Raw genomic sequence first — 14,987 nt, 5'->3', positions numbered from 1 at the left:
TTAATACATAATTAATCAACATTTGTACAAAATAAAATATAATGAATAATATTCTCATTGTTTATCAAGGTTTTTAATTGTTGAACAAAAATCCTCACTTCTCAAAAACTTAATGTTCTATTATTTACATAGAGTATTTTGTAAAAAAGCCCTTGTGAACAAATCTGTTAAGTTGATAAAAACAAATAATAGTAAACATTCATTTCTTAATTATCACTATCAGCTGTTGAAGGTTTGTAAGGATCTTTTTCATAATTTTCTATTAGTAAAGTCTTAAATCTTCTGACAGTAATAACTATGGAATCTTCCTTTGCAGCCATACTCAGTACTTCTACCCTAGAAACCAATATATGGTCAGGGTTTTTTGGACTCACACCTTTAATAACATCTATTTCATAGTCTTCTCTTACCTAAAATAAAGATATTATATATTTTAAATAAATTGTTAAACATGTAACTTAAATAAAAAACCTATAAAGATATACTTACTGGTGTACTTTTCTTTAATATCTTCTTCCCATTAACTCTAATTTTGCTTTCATAAAATAGCTCTTCAATTTTGCTGTAGAAAAAATAAATCAGATTGTTATATCAGAAAAAAATCATAGTTATTCAGAAATAAATTAAAAACCGATATTTTCTTTAAATAAACTTACTTTCTTGCAACACCTAATGCTAATTTTAGAACTGCATCTGTTCTAAGTGATGTAGTGGTAAGTTTCATCACTTTTGAGTCTTTAGATAAAGACTGATCAGCTTCGTCAAATTCTTGTTCATCATCAGAATCATAATCTTGTCTCTGTAAATGTATTCTACATGTATAGCTTTGATCACAAAATTATAAATTCTTGTTTTTGCAGGTGAATGGTATGTATATATGAATATGTTTCGGTTATAAAAAAAAAAATATATAAAAAAATACTTAACCCATACTTTATTTAGTTTATGTCCAAATAATATGTATGGAATGAAATTGAACACTTAGATATTTGAAAATAATTAACATCCAAAAATATAGAGAAACGTTTGGACAGCTACTTTCGGTAGAAGTTATATAAATTAAAGGTTTACGTTTAAGGTTATGTTTTGTTTTAATGTTAAATAATTATTAAATTACCTTTTTTGATTTGTGACGAAGTGCGCTATAAGTGCAAGTAGTCGGTTTTAATTGAAAATTATGAGTAACATGTAGAGAGCAGAAGGATGATATTTGCACAGGATTTTTATTTATACTGGGTAGAGTGATTACACGAAATAACCTTGGAACGGCTCGTCGCCACAAGCAGTTCATGTTGTAATGAACACGTATTTATGTTTTCGATATAAAATATAAACTTAATGAATTACCTATAATTAAATATTTCGGAAAATAATAAAACTGATTTCTGAAACGAATAATGACATTGACGTTAGTTTGACATTGATTTCAATGTCAATCCCATATGATTTTGACGTCTGTCGTTATGTTTAATAATTCTTACAGCCACAGATGCTGAATTCGTACAAAAATAAAAATTATTTACCTATATGTTATATAACTATATTCAGTTGCATATTAATTTATTTTGAATACAAGTTAATATTAATTTATTCTGAATACAAGTTATAATAGTTTACTTAATGACAATATATAAATAATATTTCTTACCGCAGCGCCATCTATATCATCTGTACCTGAAACATTGCAGTAAGTATTCCTGAGAACTTGAAGCATCCTGAACTTATTTTTTTGTTATTTTGAATAAATATTTTACTAAACTCATTATAATAACGCAAATCTTTCACTCAATTTTCATCTCACTAAAAATTAACAAAATATATTCTCTTACCGCGATAAACATAATATTATACTGTAGGCACAGACTAATAATAATATACAACGTATACAACTGTAGGTGAAGAGATAATCCGATTTAAAAATAAAGACAAGTGTTGAAAGAAAATTTTAGTACACACATAGAGATAATATATGTATGTTATCTTTATGAATAGCAATATGGACACAATGCAATAATCTTTCTTTCTTACTAATAAATAAGTTTTTTGTACACAATCACAGATACGCTGTAAAACGACCCTCATGAGTCATAATAAAGCATAGAGTAAAAATAAACCATCTTGAGTGTGGACAATAATTAAGGGGTCGCTGATGGAAGAAATAGGGTTACGTTCGTAATAATTATACAAAATATAATATCAATCATATATCTTAACAATAACTCATTTCGTAGGTATTTAATAATATAATGTTATTCGACTCAATTACAAAAATCGCAAGTAGAAGCTATAAGGTAGGTATTACACATTCTATGATGGAAAATTATAGTTGTCCTGACCACATCCTGACAAAGAAAGGAAAGAAGCTGAAATAAGCAATGATAAAAAAATGCTTAAGATCATGGTTACTGGTTAGTAAATTTGCCCCTTCTTTAACCGAGTCATAATATTTAAGTATACTAATAACACATCATACATTTTATATCAACCCTAAGAATAGTGCATACTTTATCTTCTCACATTATACACGGTATGTCGCTTAGTAACATGTGGACACATGTCTCGAATTCGAAACGATCTTTTTATTTTCGTATCCGATTATGTCCACGGTGACTTCAAAGGGTTTTTTAATTTGACACACTTTATGGCTCTGTCTCTACGTTTGATAACCGTGGGTGGAAGGCGTCTTGAGATCGCTTTCATTAAATAACAAAGGGATATTAACGCACTCGCTACTGATATTTTTATCTTGCCTCAGAAACGTTAACCCCGTATTTTCGAAATAAATACCTTAACTAATTTGTACGTCAAAATAATGATAAGCTTTCGTAACATGTTAGTAACTAGGTACTTTATTATATTAATATTGTGCATTTTCATTAAAATTTTCTTCTGAGTATAGAAGAATCGATTAATGCAAATACGTCATACGTGTTGGTTTAAAAAAATAAACAGGAATAAGAAGCTCTTGAATTTTTTTTATGACAATGAGGATGTTAATCCTACAATATTTTTCCCATCTTTTCCTACGAGCTTTTTTTTATTTAGCTTATACAGACTTAATAAAACAATTAAAACTTTTAAACATTTGAAATGTGATGTATCAATATTTAATTAAAATTAATATTTCTGATACTCCACAGAAGGTAGATATTTTATTTCTCCAACTATCAAAACTACAAAATGTCTATTTGGCTTTATTCAAAACCTTATAAAGTATTTAGTATCTAAAATTGATAATGTATTGTACTATCAAACAACAGAACACTAAATTGCTGAATCGTGTTCCAAATTATACAGTGGGTAGTAAATAGTAATTGTATGTGTACCGTGATTTGTGTCTACGGATTAACTGAGTGATCCTCTAATGGTCGGTTCAAATAGATACCTAATACTATTTGGCAATCAATCGTTCCAAACTTTCGATCGTTCGCTCTTTTACATTATAATATTGAATACACAAGTTATTTATTATCTAAATATTGCATGAAAAGAATGAGAGAACATTTTTTCATATTATCGTGACATGTATCTATTAATAAACTGAGTGTCTATTCTTCTCGCCTATTAATATCTCCATTAAAGTTATTGTGTTTGGTAACAATACGTTTTGACCATGGTTTATGGTTTGTGCCCGTCGACAGCGGAAATTATGAATACATCAATGCAACAGTTTCCTTGTTATAATGTTCACATAATGTAAACAAGGCTGGTTCTATTATAAATCAGCGTATATTGATTGGGAAATAAAAAGGCGAGATTTATTGTAATGACACTTGTTTCGTGTGTTCTTAGAAATGCCAGAATAGATTATAATATCTGAGCCTCGGGAGCTTTTTGTGTGTCATTGTTTACAATCCGTTATGTTTTGATTAATGAACGTTGTGTTACTATGATGTGCGTATATAATTTTAATTGAATAATATGTCAAATGTAAATTGTATATGTAGGTACTTGCGAATTGCGAGAGCTTTTAAAAATATACCTAGTTAAGTAGGTACATTGAAATTTTTTCTTTGATCCTCCTTCCTTATGCTTTTTTCGTTTTTGCAATTAGCAAATACCACGAGTTTTCTTTATATTGTTGCTCATAATCTTTAAATAGCCGGTGGCGGCACCATATATTAAGGTATGAGTAGGAAATTAGATTTCTCATTTGCCGCTCGAGATGGCATACCTATCGTTTGTCATACGTTGACACCTCATCTTGTCACGGTGGCCAGACTCTTTGTAAAGCCAGTGGACTGGAAAGCAGATGACAAGGAGGCATGCCTTGAAAAATGGCTGTCCAATTACTTTTATGGTATGCTATTATGAAATACGGTAAGTATCTGGTAGCTCAAAGATTATAATATGTCATTTAACAATAATACGTAGGAACTAGGAAGCAGGTTAAATAGTAAAATATATTATTATATTATCGTTATTAATATTTATTTAAAAATGAGATTTATCTAATGTCATTTCTAAATTCAAAGCCTGATTAAATGGAACGGCGCATAATATCTACCCATACCTAATCATATTGCCTATTGGGCTTCAGTTTTAAATAGGACTGATTGGTTCAGTATAAGTTCAGTACTAACTACCTTATACCTACATAGGTATGTATTATAATTATTATACATGAACACTATTAATTAATTAGCAGTGATGTATTTCATTTCAATTTGATAGAGCAATTAAAATTCAACAATAAAACGTCATGTACAAAAAACGTTTTAAAAGAAGAGACGATAGAAGAGAGTTTTTAATATTATTCAAACTAAATTAAATTGATACTTTTTTCACGTACAACATTGTATTCTATATTATCTTGGTTAACGTTTTGTTTGAGCGGTAAACGTTTCTTAAAAAACCTTAATATGACGATATTTGTATGACGCTATCAAAATTATTTACCGGTCTCTTATTTAAGTACCTACAGCTTGCTCTTAACTATTTTTTATAGTCAGTTCGGGTTTACGAGTGGACCACATGGACTATCGGGCTTTATAAACTGCCTTACTAATGCAAGTTTTATGAGTAATTTCATGGTTATTCATTTTCTCGGCAGGGGTCCAACTCGGGGTGTTGTGGCAATTCGTCGCACCCAAATTTATATTAGCCATAATATATTAGTTCAATTTTACATCTGGTGACCATTTTTTCTCGCATAACACTTATGTTGGGACACAAAAAATTAAAACATAACACGTGACGTAAAAGTCGAACGGAATAATATCAAGTATCGCACACTTGAAGCGGAATTGCAATCGCTATTAAATGAGGAGCAATTTTTAAAAAGCTCTTGAAATTTCATGACATGGCTGCATGTTAAGTTGATAATATTTCGCTTTGAAAATGCGAATATATTTGTTTAAAATTACGGGAATAGATAGTTTAGTACTGGAATTATATTTTAGGTTTGTTTGCTTTTTTAACGTTCTTTATAATAAAATGAATGGATGTTTGATTTTAATATGGCATGTAAATGTAGAGAAAAATTAAACCTGTTCATAAATAACATATGGTCTAATATAACTAAGTTACCACAGCATTGAATACAACTAAAGCCGTGTTTAGTGTAACTGATGAGTAACAAGTAATTATAATTATTAATGCTTCATGATAAACATGACATTAAATATAAAGCATATGAGCTGATATTTGTGCAATATTCGCGACGTGTGAAGGCTAGTTTGCGTTGATAACATCCGTGTATTCAATGTACGCCATTATAAGCTCATTTTGTCGGCTAACAGGGTGATGGAAGCTTAATTAAAATTCTGCACCATCAATCATAGGATTATTGATTTTGTGTCTCTCGCATTTGGCGCACTGCCTGTCCGTTATCAATTAGTTATGAGCTGGTGACATCCATTCTAAATAAACGTTATGCAAAATAAATAGGAAATGCTAGTCCTGACATTGTGGTATTGCATTTTTAATCACCAGCCTTATAGGCTGTATCACCCAGCTAGATGCAGTTTATTTAAGTACATAATATGCATGATAATATGTATAAAACTGTAAAGCTACAAACAGACGTATGGAATTCCTACTTATATTGTATAAATAAAACAAATGAGATGATTACCCGTTTCTTCTTGTCTTATCTATAAGATTGAATTACATTCATTGATATAAAAGATTTATTAATAGGATACTTATCCGCTGATATAGTGAAAAAAGAGCACAAATATATTATACCTATATTATACTTCAAGAAGGATAAATGTTTTGCTAATAAAACTCAATAAGTAACTAAAATGATTCGAAGCAATAAACCTTCATGATATGAAGGAGGATGATGCTATCAGCCATAATACTTTGAGACAAAGTGGGCGCGTTATCGTCATGAGTGATGTCTGCAAATTGATATGTGGATACAAACAATAAATATTAATTCAACCAGTGAAATTGCAGTCGATTCTATTTGTTTTTCTATATTGCATATGGAATATTTTACAAATGTTTTATTATATTATGATTGCATTTGATTTTTACATTATTTGGTCAGCAGAGGAATGAATGGACCCTTTTGTTGTAAGGTCAATAGATTCAATGACGTGAAATAACGAGCTGTTTTGAAATTGATGGAATAATCGATGAGAACTTTAACAGAAATATACCTAATGCTCTGGTTCTTTATTCTGATATATTTAATGTGCCTATATTTAATGTGCCGCTCTGGTTCTTTATTCTGATATATTTAATGTGCCTATATTCATTTTAGTAGCACAATGAATAGGTATTCATGAGTGTTCTTTAGCTACGGTAACGTTACAGTAAATCATTTACTCTATTTTTTACAATTTCGTCTTTGAATCTGAACGTTTTTACATACTTTGTTTGTAAGCTCAATTTTTCTAACTACCTATTCACATGACTTCGTTCTAAATGTATCGTTTACGTCGTCTTATTTTAAACTGAACCACGATCCGATCTTGACTTTCATGAGATGCTTGTATAATTTTCTATACAATCTCAAATCTGGAGGGCAGCCAGAGCATAACTGCATTGCAGACGGCTTTTACGGCGTTTAATCTCGGAAATATGCTTTAAATATTCCTTTTCATTCAGGTAATTATGAAATCAGAAAGTACCGGCTAATGGATTTCGTCGTACATGTATGCATTAAGTGCAATTTGCTTTTTAGTGCAGTATAATTCGATAATAATTATCAATTATGTACCTACCTTGATTATTGTTGAAATGTTATGTTAAAATTATTATTGTAATCGAATAATTAACGTTGTCTTATCAACTTAATGACTTATTTATGTGATTGCCACTTAAACTTTTCCTCTTTAATATTGTTTTTCCGTTGCTTCAGTATTTCAAGATAAATCGCTAACCGATTAAATGATAGGTTATTACGCGTTGTAGCTGCAATAACACTCGGTAAGATGGAGGGCGGAGGTCAGAATATCATGAGGATGTCGTAGGCGGTTTTACTGCACTATAAAAGAATCCTTCGACGAGACAGAATGCGAATCAAGAGCCGGAAAAATAAAACTATATTTTTGTCGTTGCTTTAGATTTAGATAATAATCATACTGCTTATAAGTTTGTAAGCTCAATTAATAGATACCTTATTAATTAATATCAAAAATTACCTAACGTTTTTGTTTTTCAGATTTGATTGTTGCTTGTGTTTGGAATGCAATTTTTATTTGACACAATCACAGAAAAATTATGACGAAATTAAGTACCTATGTACTTACATATTAAGTGCACTGTACTTAAGCGCATTAATTGTACTAGACTGGATAGTGGATAGGTATTAATAGAAAACTCATCAGGAATGTAGTGAGCAGTAGCATTTAACAATTATGAAATGAGTACATACTTATAATAATAAATGTTATCCACATAAGTGTAGATCGTTAACTCTGCAGCTATTTGACGGAGGCCTGAATGCGCTGTCTGACTCCACATCTTTATGGACCATTCTGGTAAACTGTTTAACGCTTTGTTTATTAACTGTTATGTCTGTGTACATCTCTTAACATTAGTTTAACTGTTCGCTGTCTCGGATGATTTGTTGCTTTTTTGTGATGGGAGACGATCAAATGCGTGATGACTGTAAGGGTCAAAATGTGGTTATAAGCAACTCTATAAATATAGTTATTGATTTAGCGTATGTTTTAAATATCTTCTTTTAATGATGAAAAATATTAGAAAATAATGTTTTTTGTATCTTCTAATAGGATCATGTAAGGATTCTGATAGTTTATAACATTTCTCAAAAATATAACAAAGGCAGTAATTCATATTGAATACAAGTTACATTACCCCTATTCAAAAGCGACAAATTGACAAATTAGTTCTACAGAGTGATCCGTTTCCATTAAAACTTACTAGTTCTGGGTATGGGTTTATTAAAGGCAATGATTCAATTTTTCGGAAATTCCATAATTTATTTTGTCACATTTAGCTGTCTCTAGGGTAGAATCTGCGGGCAGACTAGAGATGTGTATCATAGATTATAATTTATTCCCCCGGGACCCTCGCACCTTTATTATTAGAAGATATATTGCTGTTTGTAATAGGTAATCTGATATCTTGTATCTGATAAATGTTTATTGGCATTCGGAATCGCAAAATGAAGTTCTGTGGGTCTGCTTTTTAATATGAATAATTCATGAAGGATATTGTACAATGTTATTCTTAAAAGCTTTTTGACTATTGTCATATCATAAAATTCATAAGAAATATAACGGTGTATTTGAACGGTCTGTGAAAAAGGATGATCTTTTGATTATGGTGGCTACATTAATTGTATTAATTTTACATCCGGCATACGAGCATTATGGAGAATACATTCAACGTTAATTCTGGGATAATCATTAATGTCACGGTTATTCAGATGTGTGCATTAGTATCTATATTAGTTAATTAACATCTCCTACATGCAGGCGATTACTTCGTGACGTATATAATGGGTTTATACAGGACGATACAAAAATTTTGAAGATTTTAATCTTACAGTTTTATAAATGTAAAAAATAAAAACTCACAACATTAATTATCAAAACAAGTATTTTCCTATTTACATTTTGAACTTCTATTGTTGAACTATATTGAATATTAAGTTTTAACTTATATACTTAAGATTATTTCCTTGTATTAAATTAACAGCCCAGATCAAAACAATCCTATCATTTGATTTGAAAAGCTCTTAAATTATCACTTTCGAAATTATTTTTCTTTGTTTTAAAAGAACCAGTATAACTTTCAGCCCAACAAATATTATATTGGTTAAATTCAAAGCCACCCCGTGTTATCTGTACACAACGAACAATGGTAACGTGGGATGATAATAGTGATAATTACCACACCCGCATTGAGGTAAAGCTGGTAAAGCTAACAATTTTGTAAAATACTACTAATCATGATACTTTCGTTCGTGGTCTACCACCCATAATATTAAACTTTAGCGTATAAAATCATCATAAATTATTCTAATTATACGCAGATGTTATTATTTGGGAAAATGAAGCGTCTCAATTTGATGGAAATGATAATTATTCTTGCTTGGGGTAGGTAATTATAATTTTGATATACTTAAGGAAAAAATAATAATGTGTCCGTGTAATATAAGAATGCGATGGAATAATTCATAATGATATCCAATCATAATATTTTAATAGGAAAAATATATCAACTTCTAAAATATTTTTGCAAACGGTAGCAAAAGCTCTATCTTTATTGTTCTAAGTAAATATAAAATCTATAGGTATTTGCTGTATTTTAATATTAAACTTACTTGCGGTATTCTTTTTTTTTTAATTCAGCTTTATTTTTCTTTCAGGCTACCTGGTAGGGATAGTATGTGAGAGATACTAGAGATAGAGCAAATTAAGATAAGCAAATCTAATTTTAATTAAATCTTCATAATACACCCGTCCCAATATATTACGTAAATGCGAAAAAAAATAAATGAATTAGGTGCGCCAACGAAAATAAATGCAACTAAAATAAAATTTAAATGTCGTTAATTACTTTACTCAACTCCAGGGAGTAATATTCTTTTAAAACCTTTCTTACCTGAAGTATGTTAATACGCTCTATGGCTGTTTTGTCTCGATAAGAAATCTAATATTTTCTCCCCTCATTTCGTAGTTTTGTGGAGTCCATTAAAAGAGTCCCTTAGTATTCGCTAAATAATACACCACACGGTAACCGAGGGGCAAAACAAGAGAGTACCGGAACTAAGCATAGTATGCCGCGGGGAATAAGAACGCGTTGATGTATGTAGCTGTTTATAATATGGATTATTAATATATAATTAGGTATTATGGTGACAAGTAATAAGTTTGTTAGTTGTTTCTGTATCACACGAAATTCAGTTTTTTATAATTGCATTACATAAATTGTAATTTGTCATTTGACCGTTATGACTATGATTTTTATGATTCCCAGGAAACGAAATTGATACAGAAAACGTAATTTTAAAAACCCAGGATTTTACAAAAATGTTTCAAATCTCCTGATGCAATTTTAGAGATTGATGTAGTACACTCCGTTATTATCAAACAATTTTAAATTTAATTTTTTTATTGTCTATATTTTTTTTATTCTAGTTTGCCAGTAACATACCCTACAGCGACGAAGCAGTGCACGTTACGCAGCAGATGTGTGAGTGACTCATGACGACTCAATTACACATTCGATAGTTTCTATGCCCTTGTCGATTTGGAAACTATCGCGCCTGGCCTTTACGAGGACGTTGAACTGTTAATCTCTTTTGTTAAATTGTCCCTTACCGCATTTGGTAAAAACTGAGCTGTACTAATTTTTAGGTTGAATTAATGTATATTACGATTCATTACGTTACCCTCGTTTCAAATCTATTCCTATTTTGGAGATTTTATTTCTATAACATATCGGCTACATAAAACATGAGGATAATACAAGAGATGCAACCTAGGAAATAAATTATTATACATTAAGTCCCATTAGAAAATTTAATGCATTTTGTCACGAACAAATTCCGATAACAATTATATAGTCGCATAAATAATCAATTCATTACTATTGCATATTTAATGGAACGATCATTAGATCATTCAGAGCTATCGCAAATGGCATTATATACTGCTTTCCTCACAATACAACGGTATATCAGTTAAACCATTCAAAACATATCCAATAAATTACAGCTGACATGTGAGAATGGTCTCCACCACAAATGAGACAGCCGGAGAACTAAGAACATATTCTAATTCCATCTATCCTGTAGCTGTCCCGACCTTCCGCCTTGAGCTAAACTTATTACCTTCCATAATATACCACTTCATCCTGACGTGTAACACTTATCTAAAAGTTCCTTGTTTTGTCCCACTGCGTCGCTAAAAGGAAATACATGTACAAATAAATAAAGCACACTTAAACGCCTGTCATTGTCAATCCTTGTTGATCTGATGCTCTTTTTGTAGTCGGTATGTGTTGCAGCGTTCTCGAAATTGACCCTTATCTTTGTTATTTTTTGTCACACATGTTTCGGATTAGCGGTGGTTCACAGAACGTTCCGATTTGTTCTACCTACCGCAGAACTATGTTATAACTTTCAGCTAATCCCGTGTAATTCATTGACGCTTTTACGCGCCAGGTTTCACGGAATCTGGCTATATTTAAACTGTACCCTGCAGAGATTTAACTTGTTCAAGATGTAAGTGGTCGTAAAAAGTGTTTTTTTTCTTGGAGTTCAATTGTAGTGTATATACATATAGGTGATTGTATTAAAGACTATTTATATATCGTTAACATTTGAGTACTGTTTAAATATGCTCAAGCTGTGATACAAACTCCACTTGGTAGAGTTTGTTAGACTGCGGTAGAAGTATACTAACATAAAGTGATTTGTAAGATGCATGCTATAAGAAATACGATAGCTAAGGTATTGTATTCCCATTCCTACATAGGAGCATGATATTGTATGTACTAAACACACTCCTGTATCGTCTCATTGTTGTAGGCGTCAATATTGTTACTCGTACAGGTTACTGAGAATTCCGAACGTATAAAAACAAACGAGCAAACCCATTATGCATACGAACAATATGTTGTTTTGGTTGTTCAATGGTTGACATTAGACATTTCGTTTACGTGATCACCGTGGCATTTGCTTGGCGACGACAGTCCGATGTTTGTTTTTGTTTTATTAGCCAGTGGATACACAAGGGCCTAGTTAACTCTAGTTGTACGGACTTGACGGGTGTGTTCGATGTGTACATGCTATTTACAACATTCCACTATTGCTACACAAAGAGTGTGGAATGCATTTCTAAAATGTTACATTTGTACGTACATTAATGAATCAGAATATACATTATACATGTGTGTATACGTAACTTCTCCATGGTTATGGGTCTTGTTAAATATTTACTATTTGCCTTAATTTATAACATATTTTTGACAACCATTATTCTATATGTATTCTGTATACAGAATGAAACTGCCTACGATCCGCGGTTGTTTATCTACAAAACTACGAATGGTTATAATATTTATATTGTTCATACTTTTACGTAGCTTAGCTAGTATAGGTGAGTTCAAACTTGCGGGACCATTTGTTATGGAAAAAACATAAAAATTAAAAAACGGCTTGTTTATGTTTTAAATGAACTGCGGTTTTTAAATATCCCTCTAGACGCCACAATGTGATCTGTGCTACTTAGTGAAAAAATAAACAAATCAAACCAAAATTTTAAACCACATGTTTATTCAGTATAACGTAAACAATAATATTCTTGGGCTCATCCAAACATTATTGTAGTGACATTTGTTTGCACAATGATCGTGTATATTTCTTACAAATCTGTGACGAGGCCCAGCTGCAGGAACAGCTGTTATGCGAAGAGCTCTCCAGTCACTCTTTACTGAAGCATTATTGAAGAGTTGCCTGCCACTCATGCGAACTTTAAGTTTCTTAGGCCTTTATATTTATTGCCGAGTGGAAATGTTAACGGTACATTATTCTATACGTATGCGAGATTGTTAAATGTTTACTCAGTTAATTACATTTAAATAAACATTTCAATAAAACAAAACTAAATGAAATATGTTTCGTTTTATTCGAATTTGAATGCATTCTTACAATTGGCTGACATTCAATTCGAATAAAAGTCAACGGTTTTATTTCGTCTGGCGCATTCGAAATTCAAAATAGGTATTATAGTGACGTAATTGACAGCAATAGCAGTGCGGGCTCGATCGCTTCATGAAGTTTAACGAGGCGTTCACCCTTGCTGTCATGTCGATTGACTGGCGGCCAGCATACATTTATGACGTCTGCTGATACAGACATTTGCGTAGATATATCTCCGTCGGGGTATTGGGTGGTATTGGACAGTGTTGACGCTGTAATAATACCACAGATTACTATAAGTTATAGGTACTGCAACTCTCTCCGATCAATTTACTGAACAATAATTTACGGAGTATCTTTGTTATTATTTTTCCTCGGTAAACATACTTGGTTTAGGTACTTGTATGTTATAAAATAAGTAAAATATTAAACTTTATAATGTTCTACTCATCATTATTATCAGGTACAACAATCTCTGTGAAGTATCATCTCTACAGAAAATGAATTACGCATACAAATACCTATATTGTTAGTTTAAAGACAGTCTCGTGATGGTCAAACACAAATCGAATCAATACAAACAGGGGTCAGGTTACGGTCTACGCTGACGTATCGATATCGCTCCTCAATGTACACTTAGTTACTCGGTAACCCTCATTGTAATGCGCCATAGTTGTGTGGAAAAAAACTTTGAATCATCAGTTGATGATTGGCCAGAATGCAAACAAATCTAATTCTGTGCGATTAATAGGTAGGTACCTACAATACCAACTATTGTTCGATGAAGAAGCGAAATCCTTAATTTTTTTCCTGACACTATTATTCTTTAGTTTCTAGTCTTCCAGGAGCATTACTTTATAGAAAAACAGTTTTAGGCAGCAGTAATATTACTTTAGTTTTCTTAGATCTTTTATCGCTTTACCTTCTATTAGTTTAACATTGGAATTACCTACTTGATATTCTACAGAGTTTTTATATTTCTATGAATCAATATTTTGATGGAGAGGGTCAGGTGCTCGCATTTCTAGTCGGGTCCGGCAATTTCCCCGGTGTATTGAATAACTAATAAATTACAGGAAAAAATATTGCATGTGCGGATATGTTATGAATTCCGCGCTGGATAGAAAAATGTGTTTACCTATATTTTTAATTAAATTTAACGCTATTAACATTTCTCAAAAATAGTATTATTTTCTCTACATTGTACACAAACTCATTAAGATAAAATTAATATTTAAAAGACTACAGTCGATTCAAAATGATAAATTTGGAAAATATAACAACGTCCATTTTGTATCTAAGTAATATCACTTTAACTTAATTCATTATTCTTTTGTATCAGAGCTATTTTCTGTTTCACAATTAGACTCGGCGCAGTTTCAATTGTCCCTAAAGTTTCCTTCGACGATTACCACTCTTGTATGGCCCATGTATTTTAACGAGCAATTACCAACCCTACTTCCTTTTGGTCACTTCAGTGATCTAGTGCCCTTGTAATGTGAAATCGAAAAGCTTTAGCAAATTGAAACTAATGATTTATGATTGTTGTCTGTTTTTTCGTAGTTCGCACAATCGGGTCTTTATATTATTAAATAAAATATGTTGTTACTGGATACATTTGTTTTTCTAAAGAAAATCTAACATCCACATACAATAATTTACGATACAATAATCGTTTTAAAATAAATGAGACACCCACACCACTTTGTCATTTTACAAATATTGGTTATTTTGAATGTGGCTATTCCGTTGTTATTCCATACATAGCAAACTTTATTGTTTATCTCCGTTGTTCAAATAATAATTTAACTATTTTATAGCTTCCTATCAATGTGAACTATCCGTATTTTACGGTGTAACTGCATTTTTATCTTAAAGTGCATATAAGCACCTATTAAGCTTCGTCGCTGTG

The 14,987-nt window shown here is 31.2% G+C and overlaps 1 protein-coding gene across 1 annotated transcript; it reads right to left on the bottom strand.

Moving 5' to 3' along the window:
* Positions 1-121: 121 nt before the first annotated feature.
* Positions 122-1,405, bottom strand: LOC123694788 (mitochondrial transcription rescue factor 1). Its single transcript, XM_045640354.1, has 4 exons — positions 1,118-1,405; positions 657-799; positions 490-562; positions 122-410 (listed from the first exon to the last, which is right to left on the bottom strand). The coding sequence occupies exons 1-4, from the start codon at positions 1,289-1,291 to the stop codon at positions 207-209; spliced, it is 594 nt and encodes a 197-aa protein (XP_045496310.1). The 5' UTR covers positions 1,292-1,405; the 3' UTR covers positions 122-206.
* Between the last annotated feature and the right edge of the window lie 13,582 nt (positions 1,406-14,987).

This window comes from Colias croceus, chromosome 10 (assembly GCF_905220415.1).
Source record: "Colias croceus chromosome 10, ilColCroc2.1".
Lineage (NCBI taxonomy): Eukaryota > Metazoa > Arthropoda > Insecta > Lepidoptera > Pieridae > Colias > Colias croceus.
The sequence above is the reverse complement of the archived record's forward strand: the minus strand, read 5'-3'. Positions and strand labels throughout refer to the sequence as shown.